Here is a 23,880-nt window from a genome sequence, read left to right on the forward strand (position 1 = left end):
CGGCATGTGGGATCCTCCCAGACCGGGGCGCGAACCCGGTTCCCCTGCATCGGCAGGCGGACTCTCAACCACTGCGCCACCAGGGAAGCCCCTAGACTCAAGTTTTTAGGAAAATTTCTATTTCCTAAATCCACAGACTAACGCTTATAAAAGAGGCCAAAACCCTTTATAAAACAGAGAAGTCCAGAAAAATGAAAAATCATAATTGAATAAGATTGTACCTCTTTTGAAAAATCTGGTCACTGATTTTAAATATTATCACCTGGGTTCTATGTATAACATTGTTAAATATTATTACCAAGGAGCTATCCAGGGACCTAGGAGACCTCTGCTTGAAATGTGCTCTGACTCAAAGGACGCATTCCTCTATCTTTGTGAAATAACTGTAGAATCATAGAATTTCAGGTCTGGGTACAACTTTAAAGCTCATATAATATTTACAAAAGAACATTTCGGTTCAGTGATATTGTGACTTGCTCAGAGTCACACAGCTGGTCAATGAGAAGAGTTCAGTGTTCAAGTTTGATTTCCTGCCCCCAAGCCAGAGTGCCCTACACGATACTATTTCTGTGCCTGACTCATGTCTTCACCTATCAGGCCCTGCAAACTCCCACATAAGTCTTCTGGCTGAAACACGCCCTGCCTCACTATCAAACGTCCTACATTTGTTAAGTCACATGCTTGCATTTGCAAATTCCAGTTCTCAAAATTGAAAGACTCATAATTAGAGACTGTGGCCTTAGAGATCTATTTCCCTGATGGTGTACCATGTCTGGAGAATCCTGAAGTCATCAGACTTTGCTTTGTACCTCACCAAGAACACCAGCCAAAAGTTCACTCAAAAACGGTTCCAGGACATTTTGTTCTTGGTCTCCCATTCTGAGAGGATGAGAGCTGGTCCAATCACAATACATTTATGTCACAGAAGTGTTTCCTTTGGCTACCTTAGGAGATACAGAAGTCACCATCTCGGTTCCTGAGACATTTTGTGCCCCCCACCTTGAGTTATAAAGCAATTTAGAAAGCAATATATATGCTGGGGGAGGAAAACTGTCATTTGAAACTCCTTGTAACTCCTTCTGAACCCCATAAGACTCTGGTGTGTGGGTTTTAAGGATTTTATTTCTTCCTTTTTAAAACAAACACATCCCATTCATAATGGTTCATAGCTATCTTTGTTAATGGTTATTTTTTATTGAGGTCATGCATTCACAAAATATTTTAGTACCCTGTGTCTGTTAGGACAGCATGTGGTTTCAACTAACAAAAACTTAATTACCACAGTGGCTTAAATAGGCAGAAACTCAAAAAACAAGAAGTCATGAGACAGGCAGACTAGGGCTGGCACAGATGCTCACAAAGCCATAAGAGACATAGGCTTTGTCATCATTCTTCTCTGCCATTCTCAAGATGTAGCCCTCAGCCCATGCTTGCTGCCTCATGTTCACAGAATGGCTGCTGCATCCCCTAGCTACAATTCTATAATCCAGGAGGAAGGTGGGAAAGGGGCAAAGTGCCAAAGGGCAAAAGGCATTCCAGCCAAATTTATCCTTATTCTAATCAAAAAAGGAAAAGATTTCCTGGCAGTAGCACTCAGTAAATTGCTACTCATATGCCATTGGCCATACCTAGGTCTTATAAGCTACCTTGTGTTAGAATTTTACAAAGAACAAAGAGGTTGTAGATGATGATTGTGGCAGCCAGCCAATAGTGTCTGTTATAGATTCCTCTGCCACTATTCTTCTATAAAGTGTTTAAATTAACAATCATTCTGAAAAAGGCTTCCTGTTCATAACCTAAAACTTTTTTTCCCAATTTAAAAAGTTAAAACTCACCTACAGGGCTTCCCTGGTGGCGCAGTGGTTGCGCGTCCGCCTGCCGATGCAGGAGAACCGGGTTCGCTTCCCGGTCTGGGAGGATCCCACGTGCTGCGGAGCGGCTGGGCCCGTGAGCCATGGCCTCTGAGCCTGCGCGTCCGGAGCCTGTGCTCCGCAACGGGAGAGGCCACAACAGTGAGAGGCCCGCATACCACAAAAAAAAAAACAAGAAAAAACAAAAAAAACTCACCTACAATTTGTTCATTCTCAAAGACAACTGGGAAAATTAAGAAACCCAACCCTACATTGAACAAATACCTATATATCTTAGTGACACAGCAGTAAAGTAAGTGGGCTACCTGCTCCCCAGCCACTAGGGGGCAATAATAAATTCATCTGCAAACCATTCTCTTTTCCTTGTTGCATGTTCTGAGTCTGTCCCCATACTCAGTATCTGTTTAAGTTTTAAGATCACTCAGCCTGACCCTCTGAAACAGAAAGAGCTGTCTGTTAGAAACATGCTTACCAACAGTGACATCCTGAGAAGTTACATGTAGAGTATGGGGAACCACATCTCATTTGCCGCATAAAGGGTCCCTGCTTTGGAGGAGAATTGCTGTCAAGATCCTTAGCTAATGGTCTGTCATCAAAAGCCATAATGTCGGGACTTCCCTGAGGGTCCAGTGGTTAAGACTCTGCTCTTCCAGTGCTTCCACTGCACAGGGTGCGGGTTTGATCCCTGGTCGGGGAACTAGGATCTCACATGAGGCACAGCCAAAAAAAAAAAAAAAAGCCATAATGTCCGTAGAGGAATATTTTCTAAAACAGAGTAGAACCAGCTCCCTTTAGGCTAGCGTTTCTCAAATTGCCTCCAAAATCTGCCTTGGAAACCCTGCAAGATGCTGCTTAAAATTCAGCCTCCTGGGCCCAAACTTCAACACCTGGTATCTATCTCCTGAGCACCAGCCCAAGAATGTACATCTTTAGCAATCTTCCCAGGTGGCTGCATACTCAAAGTTGAGAGCCACTTTCTTAGATTAACATTCCAGACTCATAGGCTGAGTGGACAGCCTGGCAGAGTTCTCAGTCAGACCAGACGTGGACCTTCTTTCTGAAGCCAAATGCTGGTGGGAGAGGAATAATTTCAGTTTACATAAACCATGCTCTGGACAAAGGCCTGATCTCCCTTTGCCGAGTGAATATTCGGAGCAAGAGTGGCCACCTGACTAAACCAGGCTCTGCACCTACAAGCCTCCAACTGACTAATACTATGACCAGGTAAATGTCTACTATCCTAAAGGGATTTCAGGGTGCTGGAGCTAGCTTTACCTGAAGCTCAGAGATCCATAAAGGTCCAAAGCTTTTGTCCTTGTGCCTGACCTACTGCTGCCATATGCCTCAACCCTCCCCTCCATTTGACCTTATCCAGGCCGTTCCAGTCTTTTCTGCCTGGGCTCTGCCGAACCTCAGCTAATTATTTCACCAGAGCAGTCTCTAAAATGTTCTCTGGCTGCCCAGGGCTAACCCCTATGCCAAACACTCTCTTTGATCTGTAATACCTGACCTTACCACTCACCTATGGCTGTCAATTGCTCTAGCAATGGGGCAACCTTGACACCCAGCTTCTTGGCCAGGTCCCCAACAGTCAGGGGCCGCAGCCCACTCCCAGTCACACCTATGCATCAGAGCTTTTCAATGTGATGTGGCTGTATTTCTTTGTAGTTTTGAAATTTCTGTGATTTACTAATACATCTGCTGTGCCTCCTGTTGGTTTTAGCAAGAAGCTGAAGCATGTTCTGTGGCAACAGAAATGAGTGCTATTCTGAGAGTATGTTGGAAATCTGAAGGGGGTTTCCTGTGCCATTTGAAGCTGAGAAACGAGGATCCTGGATGGGGCATCAGTACCCGAGTACATCTTCCCACCCACAAAGTTCACTAAAATAAAGTTGGGAAAGTAGTTTTCCGGCCGCTTGCAGCTATGAGAATATTTAACTCTCAAAGATTCTGACTGAAGTACATATCTGAAGCAAAATACGTTTTATCGTGTGCATTTAAATGTATGTATCATCTGAAGATAAAAAAGAAGGTTGGCAGATTCAGCTAAAGAGAAACCTAGCAGCTCTGAAATTTAGAAAAGTAAAAGCCAGGCGTCTGAAGCAAACCATTTAAAAGTGCTTGTAGGTGTTCGAAGGGGATGTCATGGGAGTAGTGCTAAATATACAAAAGGTCATCACATTTCAGAGAGTCTACGGTGGCAAAGGTTTGGGCTTCTTAAAATCCAGAGTAGCATAAGGGTCAGGTACAACTGAAATTTGAGAGAGATTCTTTCCTGGATTAGAGAAGGATGGTATATACAGAACCTGGAAGTAGCCAGGACAACATGGGTCCCCAGAGAAAGAGCTTAGCAGGCGCTTCTGTTGGAAAGCATATTAAGCAGATTCACAGCTGAGTATATGTGAGAGGAGAGAAGGGAGCAGATGTGAGAACAAAAAGCACGACTTCTGCTTCTTTCATAGCACACCCTCTAGCCTACCCCTGACATATCTGGAGATGAGAGCCTTGAACTACACTCTGTTATATCGTCAACAAGGTCAACTTGACATAATAGAAGTCCACGAGCTATGACAGTTGTTACATCACCAAAGGAACCAGATTTCATGCCAATACTGGCACGTCTCTCCCCAGGCTTAGCAGTTTACCCAGAAGCCTTGAACATCCCAGAATTCTTATTACAAACTTCAAATCTCTCATTAATAACATTCAAAGCTGACAGCTTTTGCTCACTGCAGGCACTCATAAAAGACTGTTCTTCCATTGTAGGCATTTCATTTAGTAACAACTTGGATACAGATGCTTTGCCTCTACATCTCCCCAATATAAATCCAAAGACAAACAAATCAAAACCAAATATTATAGAAGGAATGCGCTTAATTACTCGGTCACGTGCCTTCACTGTGTCAGTTTTGGTCTACCAACTCAAACGTTGTGCGGCACACGAGAAGGGTTCATTATACCCTGATATTTTTGTTGTTCAGAACCCAGAAGAAAAGCTTTTCCTGGATGAAAAATTCCTTCCCTGACAGCCTCTATGGGGTTGCTGTGGATAAACAGAGGATGCCTTTATCACATGGGAGCTTGTGGGCTGTGTCCTGCTTAAACCAGATAGCGCTCTTCAACTGAAAGTAGATCTCTCCCTTATCTGCTGGAAATATGCTAGTTTAGTATAATGAGAAGAGGGGCCATTCCCTACAGAGTCATGCCTGGTGCCTCAGGTCAGACTGTCCTTACCTACCTGCACCATTATGTAACGTTTCATCTACTTGTATAGAAGGTGGGAGAGCTGCGGCATATCTCATTGTTACAACAAACTTACAGTGCTTATTGGTAGGGAAAGTGATGACTGTTAAAACCATAGCTGGTCTTTGAAATTTTTAAAATAATCTAAATCATGAAATGATCACCTTAATTAATGTTAAATAAAAATCTGATTCATAGTGATTGCAATTTGAAAAGAGAGTAAGTTAATCTATACTAAGAAAAAGCCCTTAGTATATAAATGTCAGCAAATTAAATCTATTACCTCACAAAAAAATATATAAATGAAATAAGGAGCTTAATGTAGAAAAGCACTAAAATATCACAATTAAAAACCAGATCAGAAATCTTGATCATAAATTTAAAATTGCTGAATGTCTAAATCCTTATTTTCAAGGTATTTTTCCACCTTATGATTGACTATAAACTTTAGAAATAATTTTTTCCTATATTATTTCTTCTCTAATTATATAAATATTGATATTAAAAAGGACAAGAGCATGGCATATTGTACTAAAAACACGAGTCAATAATGATAGGAAGAGATTGTAAAGCATTACAAAGTGGATATTTGTGGATAAACATCTTTTGTGGCTTACCTGTATTTACTTCTAAAAGGGTAAAAAATGGAACAAACCAGTTCCTTGGCTACTGAGAATATCCTTTCTTTGTTCGAATATAAAAAAACAGACATAGTCTTAAGAGAATCAGACAGAACAAATAACAGTCTATTTTAGCTTGGCACTTTAACCTAGGTGTAGAAGTTTTGTCCCAAAGGAGCCTTATGATACTGCTAAGAATAAGAAAAGTTAAGGGCCTCTTCGCATGTAAATCCAGAGCTTCAGAACAAAAGGGCTTCAAGAACACTTTGAAGGAGTTCAGCAACTAGCAGATTTAGGGCTTGGATTTAATTTGCCAGCCAAACTTCTCTGTAATCGGTCACAGGTAGTTTTCCATTGACTTGGAAACACAGCCTATCAGGAAGGATACTGAGTGATTTCTCTCAATGGTTCACTCATTCATTCATTCATTTGAGCACTTACTGGACGCCTACTATGTGACTGGCTGTGGTGTTACACAGACTGACATCCACATTCTGTGTTCACAGATTTCACTTGGGTTAAGTGGAATGCAAAGAGAGCACCTGCAGATACAGTGCCATGAGATAAATACTACAGTGGAGGTATGCACAGTGTGCAGGAGCCCAGAGGGACACACTTAACACAAAGGTATCTTTGGAGGGGAGATCTGAAAAGCTAGGTGACCCCTGGGGACCTGAGGCATTCTTCCTCCTGTGTCACTGGCAGTGTAATCTGTATAACTGCAGCTCTTTTCCTTGGGGCTGGCTTATATTCCACCAACCAAGGGCCAAGGTTCCAGCAGCATTATAAATTCATAAAGCCAAGGGACATCTAAAAGACCATCTGCTCTAGGGGTTCCCAAATCTGGCTGGGCCCCAGCATCACCTGGTGCCTGGGCCCCAGCCTGGAGACACTGATGTAACATGCCTGGAGACTCTGAAAACACTCTCTCACTGCAGCCGGCCCATGAACTAGCGTTTGGGCATCACCGACTCCAACCACCTCCATTTTCAGAAGGAGAATTTTAGAGGAAATTCACACCCACAGGAATGAAGTGACTACATCAGATTTTGGGCACATTAGGACAGCAATGGTGGAACAGCTGGCAAAGAAAATTTTGGCCCAAATACTTTCAAAGAGCATTTCCAAGGTGCATGATATAAGCCATATAAAACAGGACCATTTGTACAAGGTCAAGAACTATATAATAGGAGAGAAAGCATCAAGAAAACTGGGCTTGGACTTCCCTGGTGGCGCAGTGGTTAAGAATCCACCTGCCAATGCAGGGGACACGGGTTCGAGCCCTAGTCTGGGAAGATCCCACATGCCGCGGAGTAACTAAGCCCGTGTGCCTCAACTACTGAGCCTGCACTCTAGGACCCGCAAGCCACAACTACTGAGCCCGTGTGCCACAACTACTAAAGCCCATGAGCCACAACTACTGAGGCTGTGCTCTAGGGCCCGTGCTCCGCAGCAAAAGCCACCGCAATGAGTAGCCCATGCACTGCAACGAAGAGTAGCCCCTGCTCTCTGCAGCTAGAGAAAGCCCACACACAGCAACAAAGACCCAACAACAGCCAAAAATAAATAAACATAAATTTATTTAAAAAAAAAAGAAAATGGGCTTAATAAAGGTATTTGTTGCAATGAGCTATAAATTACCTCTGCTCTTCCTGGTAGGAAAAGTGAAAAAGGAACCAAACTGAGTTAAAACTCTCATTCTTTAAATAAGGATACTTGATTTATCAGGAAAACAGGTTTTTGTCCTTAGGAATATATTCTAAGGAAAGGCTTAGCATAGTGCCATGCCTACAGTAGACACTTCAACTGTCGAATAAAGCAATGAATGAAAATGTGAATATGTGTTAACCAAAAAAGTGTTTTCCTACAGCCACATCCTACATTAATCTTTGACGGAAGCTAAGAGTATATCAGTAAGTAACGGCTTATTTAGGCATTTGTACAGACTGACAGAAGCATTATACAGGTCTGTAACTTTCACGGTAGAGACAACACATCCTCTTGCAAGTGAAAAGATACCACTTTTGATGTAGTGGGAAAGGTTCAGTAGGAGAATGTCATCTGTGTGCATGTATGTGTGTATGTGTTAAAGGCATGGGTTGGAATGCAGGAGCCCTGACCTGCCTGGCGTGTCTGTAACACACTCACTCGGAAAGCTACAGGAGCCTATACAAAGGCCCACCCCCCTTGACATAAAGGGATATATCCCTTTATACATCCCTGGAGTGGCAGCCCAGCTGCAGTTCACTGGAGTTCTCAGATTTTATCCCAATAAGTAAGGTCATTATTTATGTATAGCTTTAATTTCATGAAAATATACTCTATTTCAAATTTTAACACCAGCTGGGATTCTTTTTACTTTTTTATTACCATGTTTATCTCTGGGGAAGAAGAGGCAAGTCTTATAGTACCTTCATAGATACAATTTCTTAAAAAATGAGAATTGCCTTAAAGGAGAAACTTAATTAAAAATGCATTCTGATGTAGGAGAAAGTGATTCATATACCATTTATAAAAAATAGAGTAACTCACAGTTTACATTTGTAAACTTGAAAATCCCCAATTTTCAACAAAAAGAAATGCATTCTAGCCCCCAAGAGTTGAACTGAATAGTTTTAAGCTGCATTTTAAAAATCTCAAAAACTAGATCAAATCTTCCACTCAAAAGTGTTACTGTCCTGTTTTGATATCCATAGTGTAATCCGGGTTTGTGATAAATTCTTTGAAGAATGTAATCCCACTATATTTTAATTATAACAATTAGGCACATCGAGGGTGATTTAGTTCACGTTTTTATTAACCAACTATTATTTATGGTTATCATTTTCAGTTGTATTTGCTATCTTCCTTACAAAGTAACGCTTCCTCATTACTGCATTGTAAAATATGGAAATTCGAAAGCTTTCCTAAAACTCTTGGAGCCAGCCCTAACAACTGGTAAGATGTGTACCTGAGGCAAGATGAAATGTGTGAACTTTTCTTGGAGGGAACTCTTATCCAGGAGAGGAATATCAGCAGGATCACTCATCAATCATTTCCCTCAAAAAGGAAAATTTGTCAGAGATATGTGCACTGGGCACAGTGCCTGATGGACTTGGCACTCAAAAACTGAACTGAAGGAAACTTGCCTGAGATGGAAAGAAGTGTTGAGAAATAAACTAGGTCTTTGCAAAATGCTGACCCCTTCCCAACAGTTCAAAGACAAAATATTTAATTGGGAGAGGCCAAAGAGCTCACCTGGTTTAGCGTCTCACAGCCAGGAATTCCCTTCATTGGTGGTTCTCAGTTGGGGTGTGTTTGCTTCTCAGGGGACATTTATCAATGTCTGGAGATATTTTGGGTTGTCACAATTGGGAGAGTGTGCTGCTGGCATCTAAGTGGGTAGAGGCCAGGGATGCTGTTAAGCATCCTACAGGGCACAGGGCAGCCACTTTTCTCCCACCCCTTCCACCCACTCAAGTAATTATCTGGCCCAACATGTCAGTAGTGCTGAGGCTGAGAAACCCTTCCCTGAAGCATGACCCAACAGATGGCCTCTGCTTACCTCTTTTTTATAAAACGACTTTTTTGGAGGAATGATTGACACACGGAAAGCTAGACATATTTAATGTATACAAGTTGATGAGTTTGGAGATAAGTATACACCTGTGAAAAACCATCAAGTCACAATCTATACCATAAACGTATCTATCACCTCCTAGGGAAGGCGTACTTATGGCTATGTCCTGAGCATGTCTTTACAACTGCTGGACAGCTCCTTCCACTGAAAAGACCTCCTTTATCTTGAAATTCACTGAGGAATGATATTTGTCAAAAGCACTACAGAAAAAGAAGGGCACAAATACAAAATCACATTTTAAGGTCAAAATGCCTTTTCCAGATGTTAATATTCATTTTCTAATCTATTTAAATGATAGAAGAAATTAGAGCACAGAGTAAATAAACTTACATACTGAATTTTCGTTGTTTGTATTATTTTAAATTCTATTATTTGGTAGATTTTAAGGCTTTAAGCCTATTTCTTTTTTTTTTTTTCACCATGAAGATTTTTTAAAATTTTTTGATTTTTTTACTACTCTGTTTCAGTTTAAATAATATCATTGACTTCTTTTTATGAAGGGTGATGACTGTGCCTATCTCCCTTTCTCCAATTCTTGGTTTTGGTTGGTTGTATTATTATTATTAAGTCTACTTCTTAATTTATTAACATTAGACAGCTTAAGTTCTTACTATGATAAACAAGGAAACTGATATGCTCACCTAGCTTCACCTCTTGTATTCCCTTTACCTCCAATTTTTATTATATTATTTCAGTTCATTAACATTTATTATAGTTACATTCCATTCTTAAACTATGTTTAAATCATTCCTGCTTTGCGTACAAATCCATTTTAAACACAGCAAATTAATAAATAGCATTTATAAAACTGAATGGTTTAAATGAAATTCCCAGTAGGGCCACAGTGTGACTGGACCACACAGAAGGAAACAGAACCCACATCTCCCCTGGGTCAGAGGCTAATGGACCCTTCTGTAGCCTCCTTCGCTTCTTCTGAGTCATACTCAGATACCACGCTACCCCACATCATCCCCTTGTGCTATATTCTTTCTTGCTTTGCTGATGTACTTCTTTGAGGATTTTTTCCATATGGAGTGAGTGGTAACTCCCCCGAGACGCCTGCATGCTCCAAATGTCATTGTTTATTTTCTCTTCCTTCCCTTCCTCCTACTTTTCCCCTTCATGTTTGATTGATAATTTGGCTGTTGGTTCAATATTCTTTCAGAATATTCAGAAATTTGAAGGCATTGCTCCATTGCTTCTAACATTCAGTGTGGTTGATGAGGTGTATGTTTATTTTGTTAGTAATCTCTGAAAGCTCTTAGGGTTTTCTATTTTCTCCTTTGAGTTCAGGAATTTCACCAGGATTTTATTTTTTTTATCAGCCCATTCAACCCTGTTGACTATGTTCCTTCCCCTCATAGCCTCCTGTTATCTGTTTCTGGGGCTCCTCGCTGGATTTATCCTCTGTGTGTCGTCACTGTTCTCGTATTTTCCATGTTGGTCTTTTGGCTCTGTCATGGCAGGTTCCCTTGACTTCACCTTACAGTTCACCAGCATGATCTCTGTTCCTATTCTTCCTAACCTTCTCCCTGATGTTTTTTTTTTTTTTAATTTATCATCTTTTTTTTAAAGAAAATTTATTTATTTACTTATTTATTTTTGGCTGTGTTGGGTCTTCGTTTCTGTGTGTGGGCTTTCTCTAGTTGTGGCAAGCGGGGGCCACTCTTCATCGCGGTGCGCAGGCCTCTCACTGTTGCGGCCTCTCTTGTTGCGGAGCACAGGCTCCAGACGCGCAGGCTCAGTAGTTGTGGCACACGGGCCTAGATGCTCCGCGGCATGTGGGATCTTCCCAGACCAGGGCTCGAACCCGTGTCCCCTGCATTGGCAGGCAGATTCTCAACCACTGCGCCACCAGGGAAGCCCCTCCCTGATGTTTTAATTTTGTTATATATTTCACTTCCAAGAACTCCTTCTTATTACCCAGTTGATCTTTCTTCATAGCAGTCTGTGAAAAGGCCTTATTTTTAGGATGCAATATCTTCTTGACTCTCTGAGAATCCTAATTAGGAATTTTAAAAATTGAAATCTGTCCCCTGTATTATTTGTTTCTTCCAGGGTAGGTTCTGTTAGTTTCTCTTTGTCCTTCTCCTTCTTATTATTTTTTGCTGAAGATTTCACTTAAATGTCTGGTGATCTTGTGGTCTATGTCTATTGACCAGTGGAGATCTGGTTGATTAACACAAAGCTGGAATGGGTCTTCACTGTGGGTGCTTGGGTCTCTTTCTCTGAGCTCTTCCTGTGGTGGGAGTTCTGATCACAGGTTCTCTAACAGGAGCATATAGTGTTGATTCCCTAGGATGCATGGAACTGTTCATCAAAGTGTCCCACCCTTCTCAAGCCAAGGCATATGACCCAAGCCATCTAGGCTCTCTCAACCAGAACATGGCATCTTAAATGAAGTGAAAGAAAAACTTGAGAAAAAAAGATGGACATTTATTCATCATCTTGGCCAATTATTACTTTCCTGATACCTAGACCCTTGATTTTGCTCTAGACATGCCTGATTCTCCAACCTTTCCTGTGAGCTACCCTGTTTTCACGAATTTCTTCTCTAAGTTTGTCAAAGTCAGTTTCTATTGCTTACACACAAAGAACCTAAGCTGTTGCAGGTGGAAAGGAAAACTGACCTTTGTTAAGCTAATGCTAGGTACTAGGCATTTCACTTTTTTGGTATATAATCACCATAACCCTAAGAAATAGCTGTAATTACCATTATTTCAGGAAAAAAAACCCACTGAAATTGAGTAGATGTGTTCTCTTGTCCAAGGTGCCAGAAAAAGTATTGGAATCCAAGTCAGTCTGACATCAAAACCTATGCTTTCCCTTTACTCTGAAGTATTCATGGAGTATAAGGATACAGACCTGGCTGCAGTTAAGAGTATGCGATGAATATGGGATGGGAGATTTAAGGCTGGAAAACCAGAAAGAGAAACTTAGACTCAATGTATTAAGGAAAAGGGAATCACAATCTCATCCTTAATAGTGGAGTGGCATAGTAAATCAAAGGAGAATTTAAGAAAGATGATCTGTGACATGTGGAATGCATTTAGAGGGTTCATGTTGGAATAAAATAGACCAGCTAGGAGGCTGCTGTAGTGATGAAATGGCAGCAGGTGGAGAGAAAGAGACAGTTTACAGATGGATCTGGAAGGAAATTTCACAGGATTTTGTAACTGAATGGATACTGTAGGGGATGAAGAAAGATGAGCCAAAAATGACTAAAAAATTTTGAGTTGCAATGAGGAAAGATGAGTGAATGTATTTACCTTGCCTCTCTCCCAAATTTCCAATGAAATGAACTAGGAATGCAAAAACAAGAATGAGTGCCTAGTGGTGCTACAAAGAGGAAAGGATGCCAAGGGTCCACAAAATGTGAGAATTTCTGGAAGATGTAAAGAACAGTGAATCAGAATGATGGAGAAGCCAAGTGTGCTGAGCAGCCAGTAACCAAACAAAGGCAAAAGAGAACAGCACCTGAACAGGGGTTTACCCCCCGACAGAATCCTCTCTTCCCACCACCAAAATTAGCACGGGAGGAGCTGGGAGTGCAAGCAGGCGCAGGGCAGCTACCAGGAGGATGCATGTCCTTCACTAAAGTGGAAAGAGGTCCTGAGGTCCTGAATGCTGAGGTCCTGAATGCTCACCCCTTAACTCCAGGCTTCATTCAACCTAGAACACTTAGTCAATTAGCTATGGAATCTGCCCCAGAAAGCTTCTATTTACAGTGGTAGACTTAGAAAGAGAATAAGGCAGTCCCTTAGCTACTATTCCAAAACAACGAATACAAACTTGGGGAAAAATACAGCATAAATCACAGGTATGGAGTAAATTTTTAAACATTAAGATAACGGTATTATAATTTTATTCTAAGTAAATGTGCAGACACATAAAAATGCATAATTTTCTTTAAAAATTAGTAAAAGGGATTCATATAAGCATTGAAAAAAAAAAAAACCTGGATGGATAAGTAGCCATAAAGGTAATGAAATGTTTATAAAAGATCTCCTCTCCTAAAACAAAAAGGTTCAAATGGATGAGAACATGACAAACTTCCAAGGGAAAAACAATTCTCAACTATTTTAACTTCTCCCACAACTGAGGGGAAAAACATAGAAGTCTTTCTAATTATGATCCTAGAATAATCCTGATGTGAAACCTGACATGTTTCACTTTTGCTATATTTTACTTATGAATATGGCATCACAGTCCTAAATAAAATACTAACAACATAAAACACATATATCGTGTATTAAAATATAGATAATTTAACTTTGTTTAAAAAGCATATTAGGAAGCCTGCTCATAAATAACAAACATAAATAAGTTAACATTTAAAAAATCTATGATCATTTTGAGGGATGCTAAATATGTATCTGAAATAAACCTCTGTGAGCCACATAACTTTATTTTAATATATAGGAAATATAAAAGTATATTCTTAACTTGATAGGTTATTTATTAGAAACTAAAGCAAACATCATATTTAGTAAAGTCTACACTGAAGTTGGAAATATGAAAAAATATCCATTTTCACAGTGTTAGTCAATAATATTCTGAAGGTTCTACCCAGTACACTACGGGATTAAATTTTAATTTAAGAGGCATAAATGTTCAATAGGAAGAGCCAAATATACGATTATTTACAGGTAATATGATTGTCTATACAGAAAATTCAAGAGAATCAAATTAAAAATTATTAAAACTAATAATACAGTTCAGGAATAGAACTGATACAATAAATACACTAAAATAAGTAGCTTTCTTTAGACTCCAGCAAAAATCAATTTAAAAATGTCAGGCCTAGAAATGGTAGCCACAACAACCCCATAATGTATAAAATATCCAGGAATAGTAAAATAAACAACAATTGTGCGAGAGCAATATAAAAAAACAACTGTAAAAGTTTAAAAGCTGTAGACAAAAAGAATTGAAAAATGGGAAATTATTTAAAAAGGAAAGAATCACAAAATAAATGCAAAGGGTTATTAAATATAAGAACAAACTTCACCTTCTTAATAAGTAATATATAACAGATTTTAAAAACAATGAGGTGTTTTCCTCTAATAGATTGAAAAAGTAAACAAACAAACAAAAAAACACTATCCAGATAGGGATATAGGATGCATCTCCACTGTGAGTGGTACTGTATTTTGGTATAGTCATTAAGGAGAAAATTTATATTTATCAAAATTCATATTGTACATTCCCGGCCTTGGACAAGTATTTTCAATTCTAGGAATTCATTTTATTTATTTATTATTATTTTTTTCTATTTTTAAAATGTTTATTTATTTTCTTATTAGTCATCCACTTTATACACATCAGTGTATACATGTCAATCCCAATCGCCCAATTCATCCCACCACCACCCCCCTAGGAATTCATTTTATAAATATACTCACAAATGTACTGAAAAAATTCAAGACAATCAAAATTTTCGTTAATAAGAGACTGATTAAATATATTACGGCACATCAATGCCATGAAATACTAAGAATTCTCAAAAATATAAGTCGTACATTGTATAAAAATGGCCACAGTATATTATTGCATTAAAAATACATGTTAGGGCTTCCCTGGCGGCGCAGTGGTTGAGACTCCGCCTGCCGATGCAGGGGACACGGGTTTGTGCCCCGGTCCGGGAGGATCCCACATGCCGCGGAGCGGCTGGGCCCGTGAGCCATGGCCGCTGAGCCTGCGCATCTGGAGCCTGCGCTCCGCAACGGGAGAGGAGACAGCAGTGAGAGGCCTGCGTACCGCAAAAAAAAAAGAAAAAAAAGAGATCCAAAGGGATCTGGGTGGAAAGCCAATAACATTCACTATGCTATACCACCTCTGTAATCAAATACATATTTTCATAAAAAGTAAGAAAGGGAGAGAGGGCAAGAGCAAGAATGCTACTGGTAGAGTAAATTCTTCTACGAAAGCTCACAAGTTCTGCGAGTCTAGTAGGTGTCAGCACCTACTAGATGCCTCCCCCGACCCCGCTGGCTCCTTCTCATAGTCCCACCTGTCCATTAAAAAACCAAGATTAAGTAGCCCTTCATAGTCGTTAAAGCCCTTCTCTCTTTTTGTTCACCTTTTCCATCTGAAGCGGGACAGGTTGAGATCTTGAGGCATTATAGGAACTCTCAAACCCTCTGCTGATCCTAACTGGAACCACATCCCTAGGCCATCCACTTAGCCCTAAAGCTGTAAAAGCTGGAGCACCCGGAAACTAAACTCTGAGGCTAAATTCTAAACAGGACTCCCGATTAAGAGCCAGGCTCTAAAAATCTGTTTACTCTGTTGAACTTGTTTGACTTCATGGCAAATCTGTTTAAAACCTTCCTAGAATGAGTGAGTCAAGGTTTCTGCCTCAGCATGGCTGCTGAGCACAGCAGAACATTTCCTGGAAACGTCCCTCAAGCCCTTCACTCTGGGGGTCTGTGATGGATCTCACAGCCTTCTGCTACAAACAGATGCAACCAGGACCTTGGCGATGGACTGGGTGGACAATTCAAGTTGTGCCTTTGGTGTGGTCTGTATACCGTCCGTCTTGGAAATCTTCCATGCCTTTGTGTCTTCATTTTAAAAAATGGATGCAAGAACTATTGCTCTGTTTACCTTCCAGAGCTGATGTGAAGATGAACCACGAGATCACACACATGAAATGCTCTTATAAACCATGTAATGCTTTATACGAAAGCATACTATCTTGTCCCAACACAAAGATACCAGACATTAAAAAGGGGGACAAGGTAGTGACTTCAAGATCTGAATCCATGAATGTTGGAAGGTTACTTGTTCAGGAAAGATGTGTGTGGCTGTGGACATGTTGAGTGTGAGCTGGCAGTAAAACATCCAAGGCAAAGAAAGTGAGCTATGGAGAGATGGCCTTGGAGGCTGAGCAGTAGTGTAGGAATTGAGGTACAAATTTGGGAGTCATCAACATGGAAGCAGCCGGTGAATTCATGACTGTGGAAAACACACTTTTGAAAACTTCACCTCCCTTTTCATTTCTGCAGCCACATTTCTTATACTGAACCCAACTGTCTTCTGTTTGGGTTATCCAAATGCAAAAACTGTATGAATAAAAATGATTGTTATCATTGCTACAAAGTGTTAAATGGTTCTTTTGAGTCCCTATTCTCTTACTGTGTACATTATCCATTCAAAATATCATGCAGATCATGGACTTTTAACAGCCATATAAATTACATATGTGGTCTCTCCCTTCAAGTAATCTCAACTATTTCCTAAGTTACAGTTTTGAGTGAATAAATATACATGCCATATAACTTAAGGTAAAACTGATGAGATTTTAAAACCGTCAATATATATGGCAATGCTTGAAAATCACAATCTTGCATAATCTTGAATAAAGAGATTTACTTAAGTGTGTTATGACCTGAGAATCCTTTTATTTGGCCCAAACGGTCACTATCACAAAGTCAAGTTTCGTTTTTAAAGACATTCATGTTGTTTAAAACATAGTTGGACTGAACCCCAGGACTAGTCTGTTTCAGTTGACTTGTCCCCTGATGTTAAAACCATTAACAATTTCTTCCATCTTTGATAGGTCTCACATGCCAGTTCTTTCTTGGTTTTCTTTTTAAAATTTCATACCATTTACATCAGAACTCCCAAGACCTTTGGAGTTAGTTAATAGTATTCCTGATTTAAATAGGTTGGATTCTACTGAGGCGTACAAAAAGTCACATGCTAGTTCTGGTTGAAGTACAGTATTAAGCTGTAATGCTGCTTATCTTTAGATTAGAATTTAACTGAGAGCCAATTTACTTTTTATTTAAATTAAAGAAATGAGTAGATGTTAGTGGTTTACAATTTAAAAATGGTATAGAGGGAGAAAAGCCCTTATTGTACCATTTTAATTTAAATTTTATTGATTTTGCTGATTATATGTGTTAAATAAGTATTTGTCAATTCCCTTTGCCTAGTTTCACTAAATTGTCCTTTTCCATAAGAAGATATAACATTAATCAGTCTTGTAGTATTTTAAATCTATTTCTAAATATATGTACCATTTGTGATATGGTTAACAGCACAAACTCCATGTAAAACCTATATTTAAAGCAATTATGTTTGTAGGTAAGACATACTTTAAATTGTACAGTAAAGATGTACATAATTCATAAAAAGAAAAATACAGTAACTGTTACTGTACATTAAAAAAAGGAAAGAGATGTTAGAAATCATTTTTCATTCTCTTTATCATTGATGACGTCATTGTACAGATGAGGGATTTTGAGGTTGTTAAATGACCAGCCCAAGACAGACAGACACGCGCGTGCGCACAGACACACACACACACACACGCACACACACACACACACACACACACACACTCATATTCTCATGGCAGTTCCATTTTGTTTACTGTTATGTCCTCAATGTCTGCTACAGTCTCAGTGTAAAGTCAGGGACAAAATAGTAAATATTTGTTGAATATGCAATTTATTTAGAGATAGAACTCGTCTTTTGACTCCAAATGCTTTGTTCTTTCCAGTACACAAATGGAAACTTTTAACATGTCTTTCTTGTAGATTTTTTGGGAGAACAGAATGTGATAAACTGTGTGAAAGAAACTTGAAAACAGGTAGGTATATGCAAATCTAAGAGAGCATTATTATCATTGTAGTTTAAATTTGTAAAACTTCCCAGTTTTCTTACTGTGGGTCCATAAATGTAAGAAAAGCAAAATTTACAAGAATGACAATTTTAAAGACAACTATTTTAACTTTTTGAATGATCTGGCTAGGAAAAATATTTCTTATAGCTTTTGGGTTTAGATAATGAAATATTCTTTTTTTTTTTTTTTTTTTCAGTACGCAGGCCTCTCACTGTTGTGGCCCCTCCCGTTGCGGAGCACAGGTTCCGGACGCGCAGGCTCCGCGGCCATGGCTCACGGGCCCAGCCGACATGTGGGATATTCCCGGACCGGCGCACGAACCCGCGTCCCCTGCATCGGCAGGCGGACTCCCAACCACTGCGCCACCAGGGAAGCCCTGAAATATTCATTTTTAATGGAATAAAGAAACAGAATTCCTTATTATATACTGATCTTACAGTATAATGAACCAAACCTTCTAGATGAAGGTTTTCATCTAGATCTTCATAAACTAAAAACAACATAAATTGGAAGTTTTCAATCAATCATATCTTAGAATTCTTTCTATAATATGAAAATCTATACTGTAAATTGCTTTAGATACTATTTTTATTGAGCAAGATTTTGAAATAAAGAACAGAGTTGTCAGCAATACCATTGGTCATATCACAAGCAATAAAAAATTCAAATAGATTGTTAGCAAATAAAGACTCATACAATTGTTAGTAAATAAAGACCAACTAAGGCATCTCAATTTGGCACAATTAAAATTATTCGTGATGAAACAGTGTTACAATATCTTACAGTGGTTCAATAAATAGGTTAACTTGGAAGAGATTATTGAAAATAATTTAAACATGCTACATTTTAAATTATAACCGCTGTGCAAGAATGATACAGAAATTAGTTTCTTAAATCATCATTCCACATACTGTAAGAATATCTAGAGAGTAAACTCACATGGATGAGTGCTCAAAATCATTTGGACCAATTTTTTAAAGCAGCTTTAAAATAATTGACTCCCAAAACAAGATATTAAATGCCAACTTCTAACCGGCAATAATGCTTATGGCTAAGATAGAAATGAGATTCTTCACAGAAATGCTGACACAGCCCTAACTGTAGGCATTTGAGCGTGTGGCTATAATTCTTTTTTCAAATCTTACCCAGCAAAGCTTCAGGTAAAAGAGACAGCAGAATATGTAAACAGGAGGAGACAGTCCTGGAGCTTTTACAAAATCACAAACCTGTGACACACTTATATTCATCTCTGATTGCTACTACTAAATAATGAAATCATTCACAATGTATTGATTAGCTCTTTAATAGATAAAAGGTGGGCAGTGTGTTGTAAAAAAAATCAACGTTTCTTAATTTATTCGATTTGCAAGAGCTACACATTTTAAGCTGAGAATGTAAAACCTCTAAAAGTTTTTCAAAAAAGCCTTCTGCCTTATTTAGCATTTTGACCACTAATCAGAAACAATAAGAAAAAGAAAATTAAGAAAAAAACTACAGAACAAAAAGTAACAAGGCTTTTCTTTTCCATTCGGAAACCTATTGAGCTATAAAATAAGTTCCCAAGAGGAGTCAGTTTCCTATGTGGAAGGCATTTGAAACTGAACTACGCAACCTAATCTTAAAATCGGCCAAGGGAACACAATTTATACTGGGAGGTGAGTGGCTGGAATAGAGGACTTAATTGTCTAATCCTAGCTCTCATTTTAAAAAATGTCTAAGATAATGACGCTTTTAATGAGGAGTCAATTTCAAAGCCCAGCCAACTCTAAGTCATAACCATGATATGGCGGTATTTTCTTCTCCTCTGCATTGTCATCTAGGCAACAGACGACTATTGATCCTACACTGGGAAATACTGTTTTGATGTTAATTGATCAAAACTGTATGAGGGAAATTGTGATTTCTGAATGGAAGACAGCCATGAGTTATCACTTCTTGAAAATACAGAACTGGGAATAAATATATGTTATGACTATGACACTAAATAAATATTAAAATCAATAATTTGTTAAGATAAACAAAAATATCCTCAATAAGTTCATGTGGGATGATACTATATAATGAGGATGAACTTAAAATTGTAACACTTTGCATCACAAGTATTCTGATTTTATAGGATTCTAAAAATTTGCTAACTTGCTTCGCTTTTTTAATTTATATTTTACTTGATAAACTCATCATTATATCACAGAAAAACAAGTTGAAATGTATAACAAACTAATTTTTAAAATCACCACTAAATTTTATCTTAAACTCAAGCTTATCATCCATTTAAATTCAAATTTAATCTTTTTACAATCTGCATTTTACTTAGAGGCAAAAATTACACTTGTTATGAGTTACAAATAATCATGCAAATCTGTAAGAAGCTGTCAACTGGCAAAGTCTTTACCTTGTATCATGTCACAAAATAACACTCATTATAATATTAACTTCAAATGCTAATTTTCTCTTCATTAGATGGCAGACAAGAAATAATGTGCTATTAATATTTTTATAAAGATATGTTGCTGAATAAGAATTTCAAAGAAAATAATATATTCAGGATTGATACTTAATTCTGCAAATGCCTAGTAATCTTATTAATTAGGTATAGCAACCTGTCTGTTAAAACACTAGACACAAGCCAGGAAAATTGGGTAAGGACAAATCACAGACGCACATACCTCATAGTTTACCTGCAATATTTATCAATTCAGCTTATTGTTTTCTTAAAACTTATAAATATCCCCCAAATAAGTAAAAATCTTCTAGTTATTGTATCAGTATTATATGATAATGACTTATTTGGGCCAAACTCTCTCTGACTGTTTTCATATGAATCAGGCAATTTTCTTAAAATTAAAATTTCAATATCCCCAAATGAATCCACTACTCATTTAAAAATATTTAGCATTTTAGGATGGCAGTAGGAATGGAAAAGTAAAATCCAGTTCCAACAATAACCCAACCTCGTCTCCACTCCCTCCCCACAAGAGCAGATGTGCTATGTACACATGGTTCCTAGAAAATGAAAAAATTAGTTTTCAAGCATTTTATCCACTTGCTATTGGGATTTAGCAAAGAAGTTCAATATTAGCTGAAAAAGTAAACTAAAACTATAACCCATCCAAAGGGCCAAATTATAACTTTTTTTTTTTTGAATACCTACTGGGGTGGGGCGGATGGTGGGACTGGAGGGTGTTTTCATTTAGATCTACCCTGCTCAGCCACTCTGTTTTCCTTTCACATCCTAACCCCCTTGTGTTATAAGGCTGGAAACAGCTCTAAGATTGTGGAGAATGTAAACAGCTTTTTATTGTCCAAAAGGATGGCAGTGTAAGGAATGTATGCTTATCACACAGCTGCAGCTCCCCACCTCACTTACCATGATAAAGTGCTCCAGGAAAAAAACATTACAACCCAAGCACAATCCAAAAATGGATTAGAATTTGACATACACTTCCTTAAAAACTGATAAATCAAGCCACGCTGTAATATTAGAATCTAGCTCTTAAGGAGGGTATATAATCTTGTCAAGATGTATTTCTTATTCCCTATTGACTCTGGTGGTGTGGAAAAAAAAAAAATCTAACATTCCCAATACAGTAAACTGATAGAACTTTTCCCAACACATCCCCCAATATAGCTCCTCATCTTTAAGAGTCTAATACAGTGGAACAGATACACAGTTCATGATCACTGAATGCAAAATTAAATGAATGAACTAAGAGATCCATGAAGATATTCTGAAGATCCTACCTAACCTGATTTCCCCAGGTTTTTACAGTTTTACTTACACACACCATACAAATGTTGCTTTGTTAAATCACCTTTTATTGGAATCCAGATCAAACATTTCAAAAAGCAAGGGATACTGAAGAGTATTATGACATATATGTGGCATGCTTAATGCCTTAGATGTAAAATTTATTTTAACATGCCATATTGTATACAGGCAGTATGTGCTGGCTCATTTAAGGACATTTGGGAACATCACTGCATTTTCTTCTTGATGCCATTGAAGAATTTCTTAACGCTGTGCAGGTGAAGCTAATCTCTGTGGAAAAGAAATGGACAGGCCCTTTCGTGCTCTCTCCCCTTCACTAAGACATTTTAGAGTTCCTTCCATCCTCAAACTTACAGAGTATCTTTGCGTCTACAATATCATATGTACCATAGAGGAACTTTAATTTACTTGATCTTTCCCTCTAAAGGGAAATAAGAGAGAGGGAGAGAGAGGGAGAGAGAGAGAGAGAGAGAGAGAGAAGGAAGGTAGGGAGGAAGGAAGGAAAAAAGGAAGGATCATCATGCTTGGGTTCCTTAACCTTGTTTTAACAGCCAGATTAAACTGGGTAAAGTCTTAAATATGAAGACCAAAGAAACCTTGGCTTCTGGAGAAAGCCCTCTTGATAGCACCGTATTAAGACAAGCGCCAAAAGAGCAGGAGAAATCCGTCACAGAGGCGGACTGCGCCAAAGCAATCCCTCTCTATAATTTTACTTTAAAAGTTGTCGTCTTGAAGGTCTTACTTGGGATCTCCCTTAAACAGAATTAACTAGCAATCCATACAGCATACAGGTATATTTCGGAAGGAGGAGAGGGTGGCGCCACGCGGGAAAAGCGAGGAGAGATGAGAGGCACTACTGAAACAGTCGCCTAGAGCCTCCCTGGCGGACCCTGCAACCACCTTCTAATACCCTTCATATTCTTCAGCGCCCCCTGAGCCGCCCAGACCAGACAGGAGAGGTCTTCGGGAACAAAATGCTTAGCGACGACGGGGAGGGGGCTCCTGTGTGGAGTTGGATTTGAAAGTTACATCCTGCGTCCCCGCCGGCATAAAACCCCATCCTAGTCCCCAGCGCCAGACGGAAAACGAAGAGAAATCCAATCTGCCTCCCAAATCGGTCTTTTGCCTAAGTTTTTCCCCAGTAAGGAGCCACCAACCGGCCCTGAGAACAAGGATGCACGATGCCGTGGTTTAGAAGTGTTTGCGGGCATCCGGGCAAAATAACCACCAAGCCCCCCAAACTCTGGGCTAGAGGCAGGTCTTTCAGCCCATCCTCATCGCGTCCGTCTACGCTTATCCCCTCCTCGACCGCTCCTCAGTAAACCTCTTCCTTCTCTCGCACCTTCTTCCCTGCCACTTTCTGCCGTCTTTACCCCAGCCCTCCAGTCCCAGTCCTTCATAAGCACCGCACTCGCCTCAGGGTCCCCTCTGATCCCCATTCCCTGATTCTTTCCCTTCAACCTCTAAGGCAACGCTAAACTTCCTCCACTGCCTGCGCCCCCGACCCCATGTCCCAAGCAGCCCCAGGCTCTTCTTCCGAGTCGGCCGCCGGAGCGGTTTTCCCGCCGAAACGCGGCCCCGGCGCGTGGGGCGTGGGGCGCGCGGCGGGCCGGGCACTCACCAGCTGCAGCAAGCCGGGGACCACGACGAGGGGCAGCGGCCGCAGGCGCATGGTGCCGGCTGGCGCGGCGTCTCACGAGCTGCGCGCCCTCGCCTGCCTCTCGCGCATCTCCACTTCGCGGGGCAGGACTGAGGACGCCAGGGACTCCGCGCGGCGCTTCCCTCCCGGAATCCGAGCGCAGCGCCGCGCCACGCCGCGCGGGTCCGGTGGGCGGGCTGGGAAAGGGGTGGGGGAGGGCGGGCGGGAGATTCTTCTGGGGCCCCGCGCGCCCCTCCTTGGAGGGGGCCGGAAAAGGAGCGTGTGGGGCCGCTCGAGCTCCGGCGTGCTGCGCGGGGTTCCAGCGGCGCCCGGGGCTCCCGCGTCCCGGGGTCGGGGTGAGCGCGGCGGGCCCCCGCGGGCGGGAGGCTGCGGCTCCGGCGCTTTGATGCGGGGTTCCCGCGCGAGGCTGCTCTCGGGATCCCGGCAGAGCTGAGGGCGCCCGGGAGGGAGCCCTGCGAGGCTC

General features: G+C 40.1%; 1 protein-coding gene across 1 annotated transcript in view; it reads right to left on the reverse strand.

Annotated features, from left to right (window-relative positions):
* Positions 1–23,464, reverse strand: part of NXPH2 (neurexophilin 2) — a 107,560-nt gene extending 84,096 nt beyond the window's left edge. The window contains exon 1 of the mRNA XM_024122387.1: positions 23,379–23,464. Coding sequence (XP_023978155.1) covers positions 23,379–23,429 — 51 coding nt within the window. The 5' untranslated portion in view covers positions 23,430–23,464. The remainder of the gene's footprint in view (positions 1–23,378) is intronic.
* Between the last annotated feature and the right edge of the window lie 416 nt (positions 23,465–23,880).

This window comes from Physeter macrocephalus, chromosome 2, assembly GCF_002837175.3.
Source record: "Physeter macrocephalus isolate SW-GA chromosome 2, ASM283717v5, whole genome shotgun sequence".
Taxonomy (NCBI): Eukaryota; Metazoa; Chordata; class Mammalia; order Artiodactyla; family Physeteridae; genus Physeter; species Physeter macrocephalus.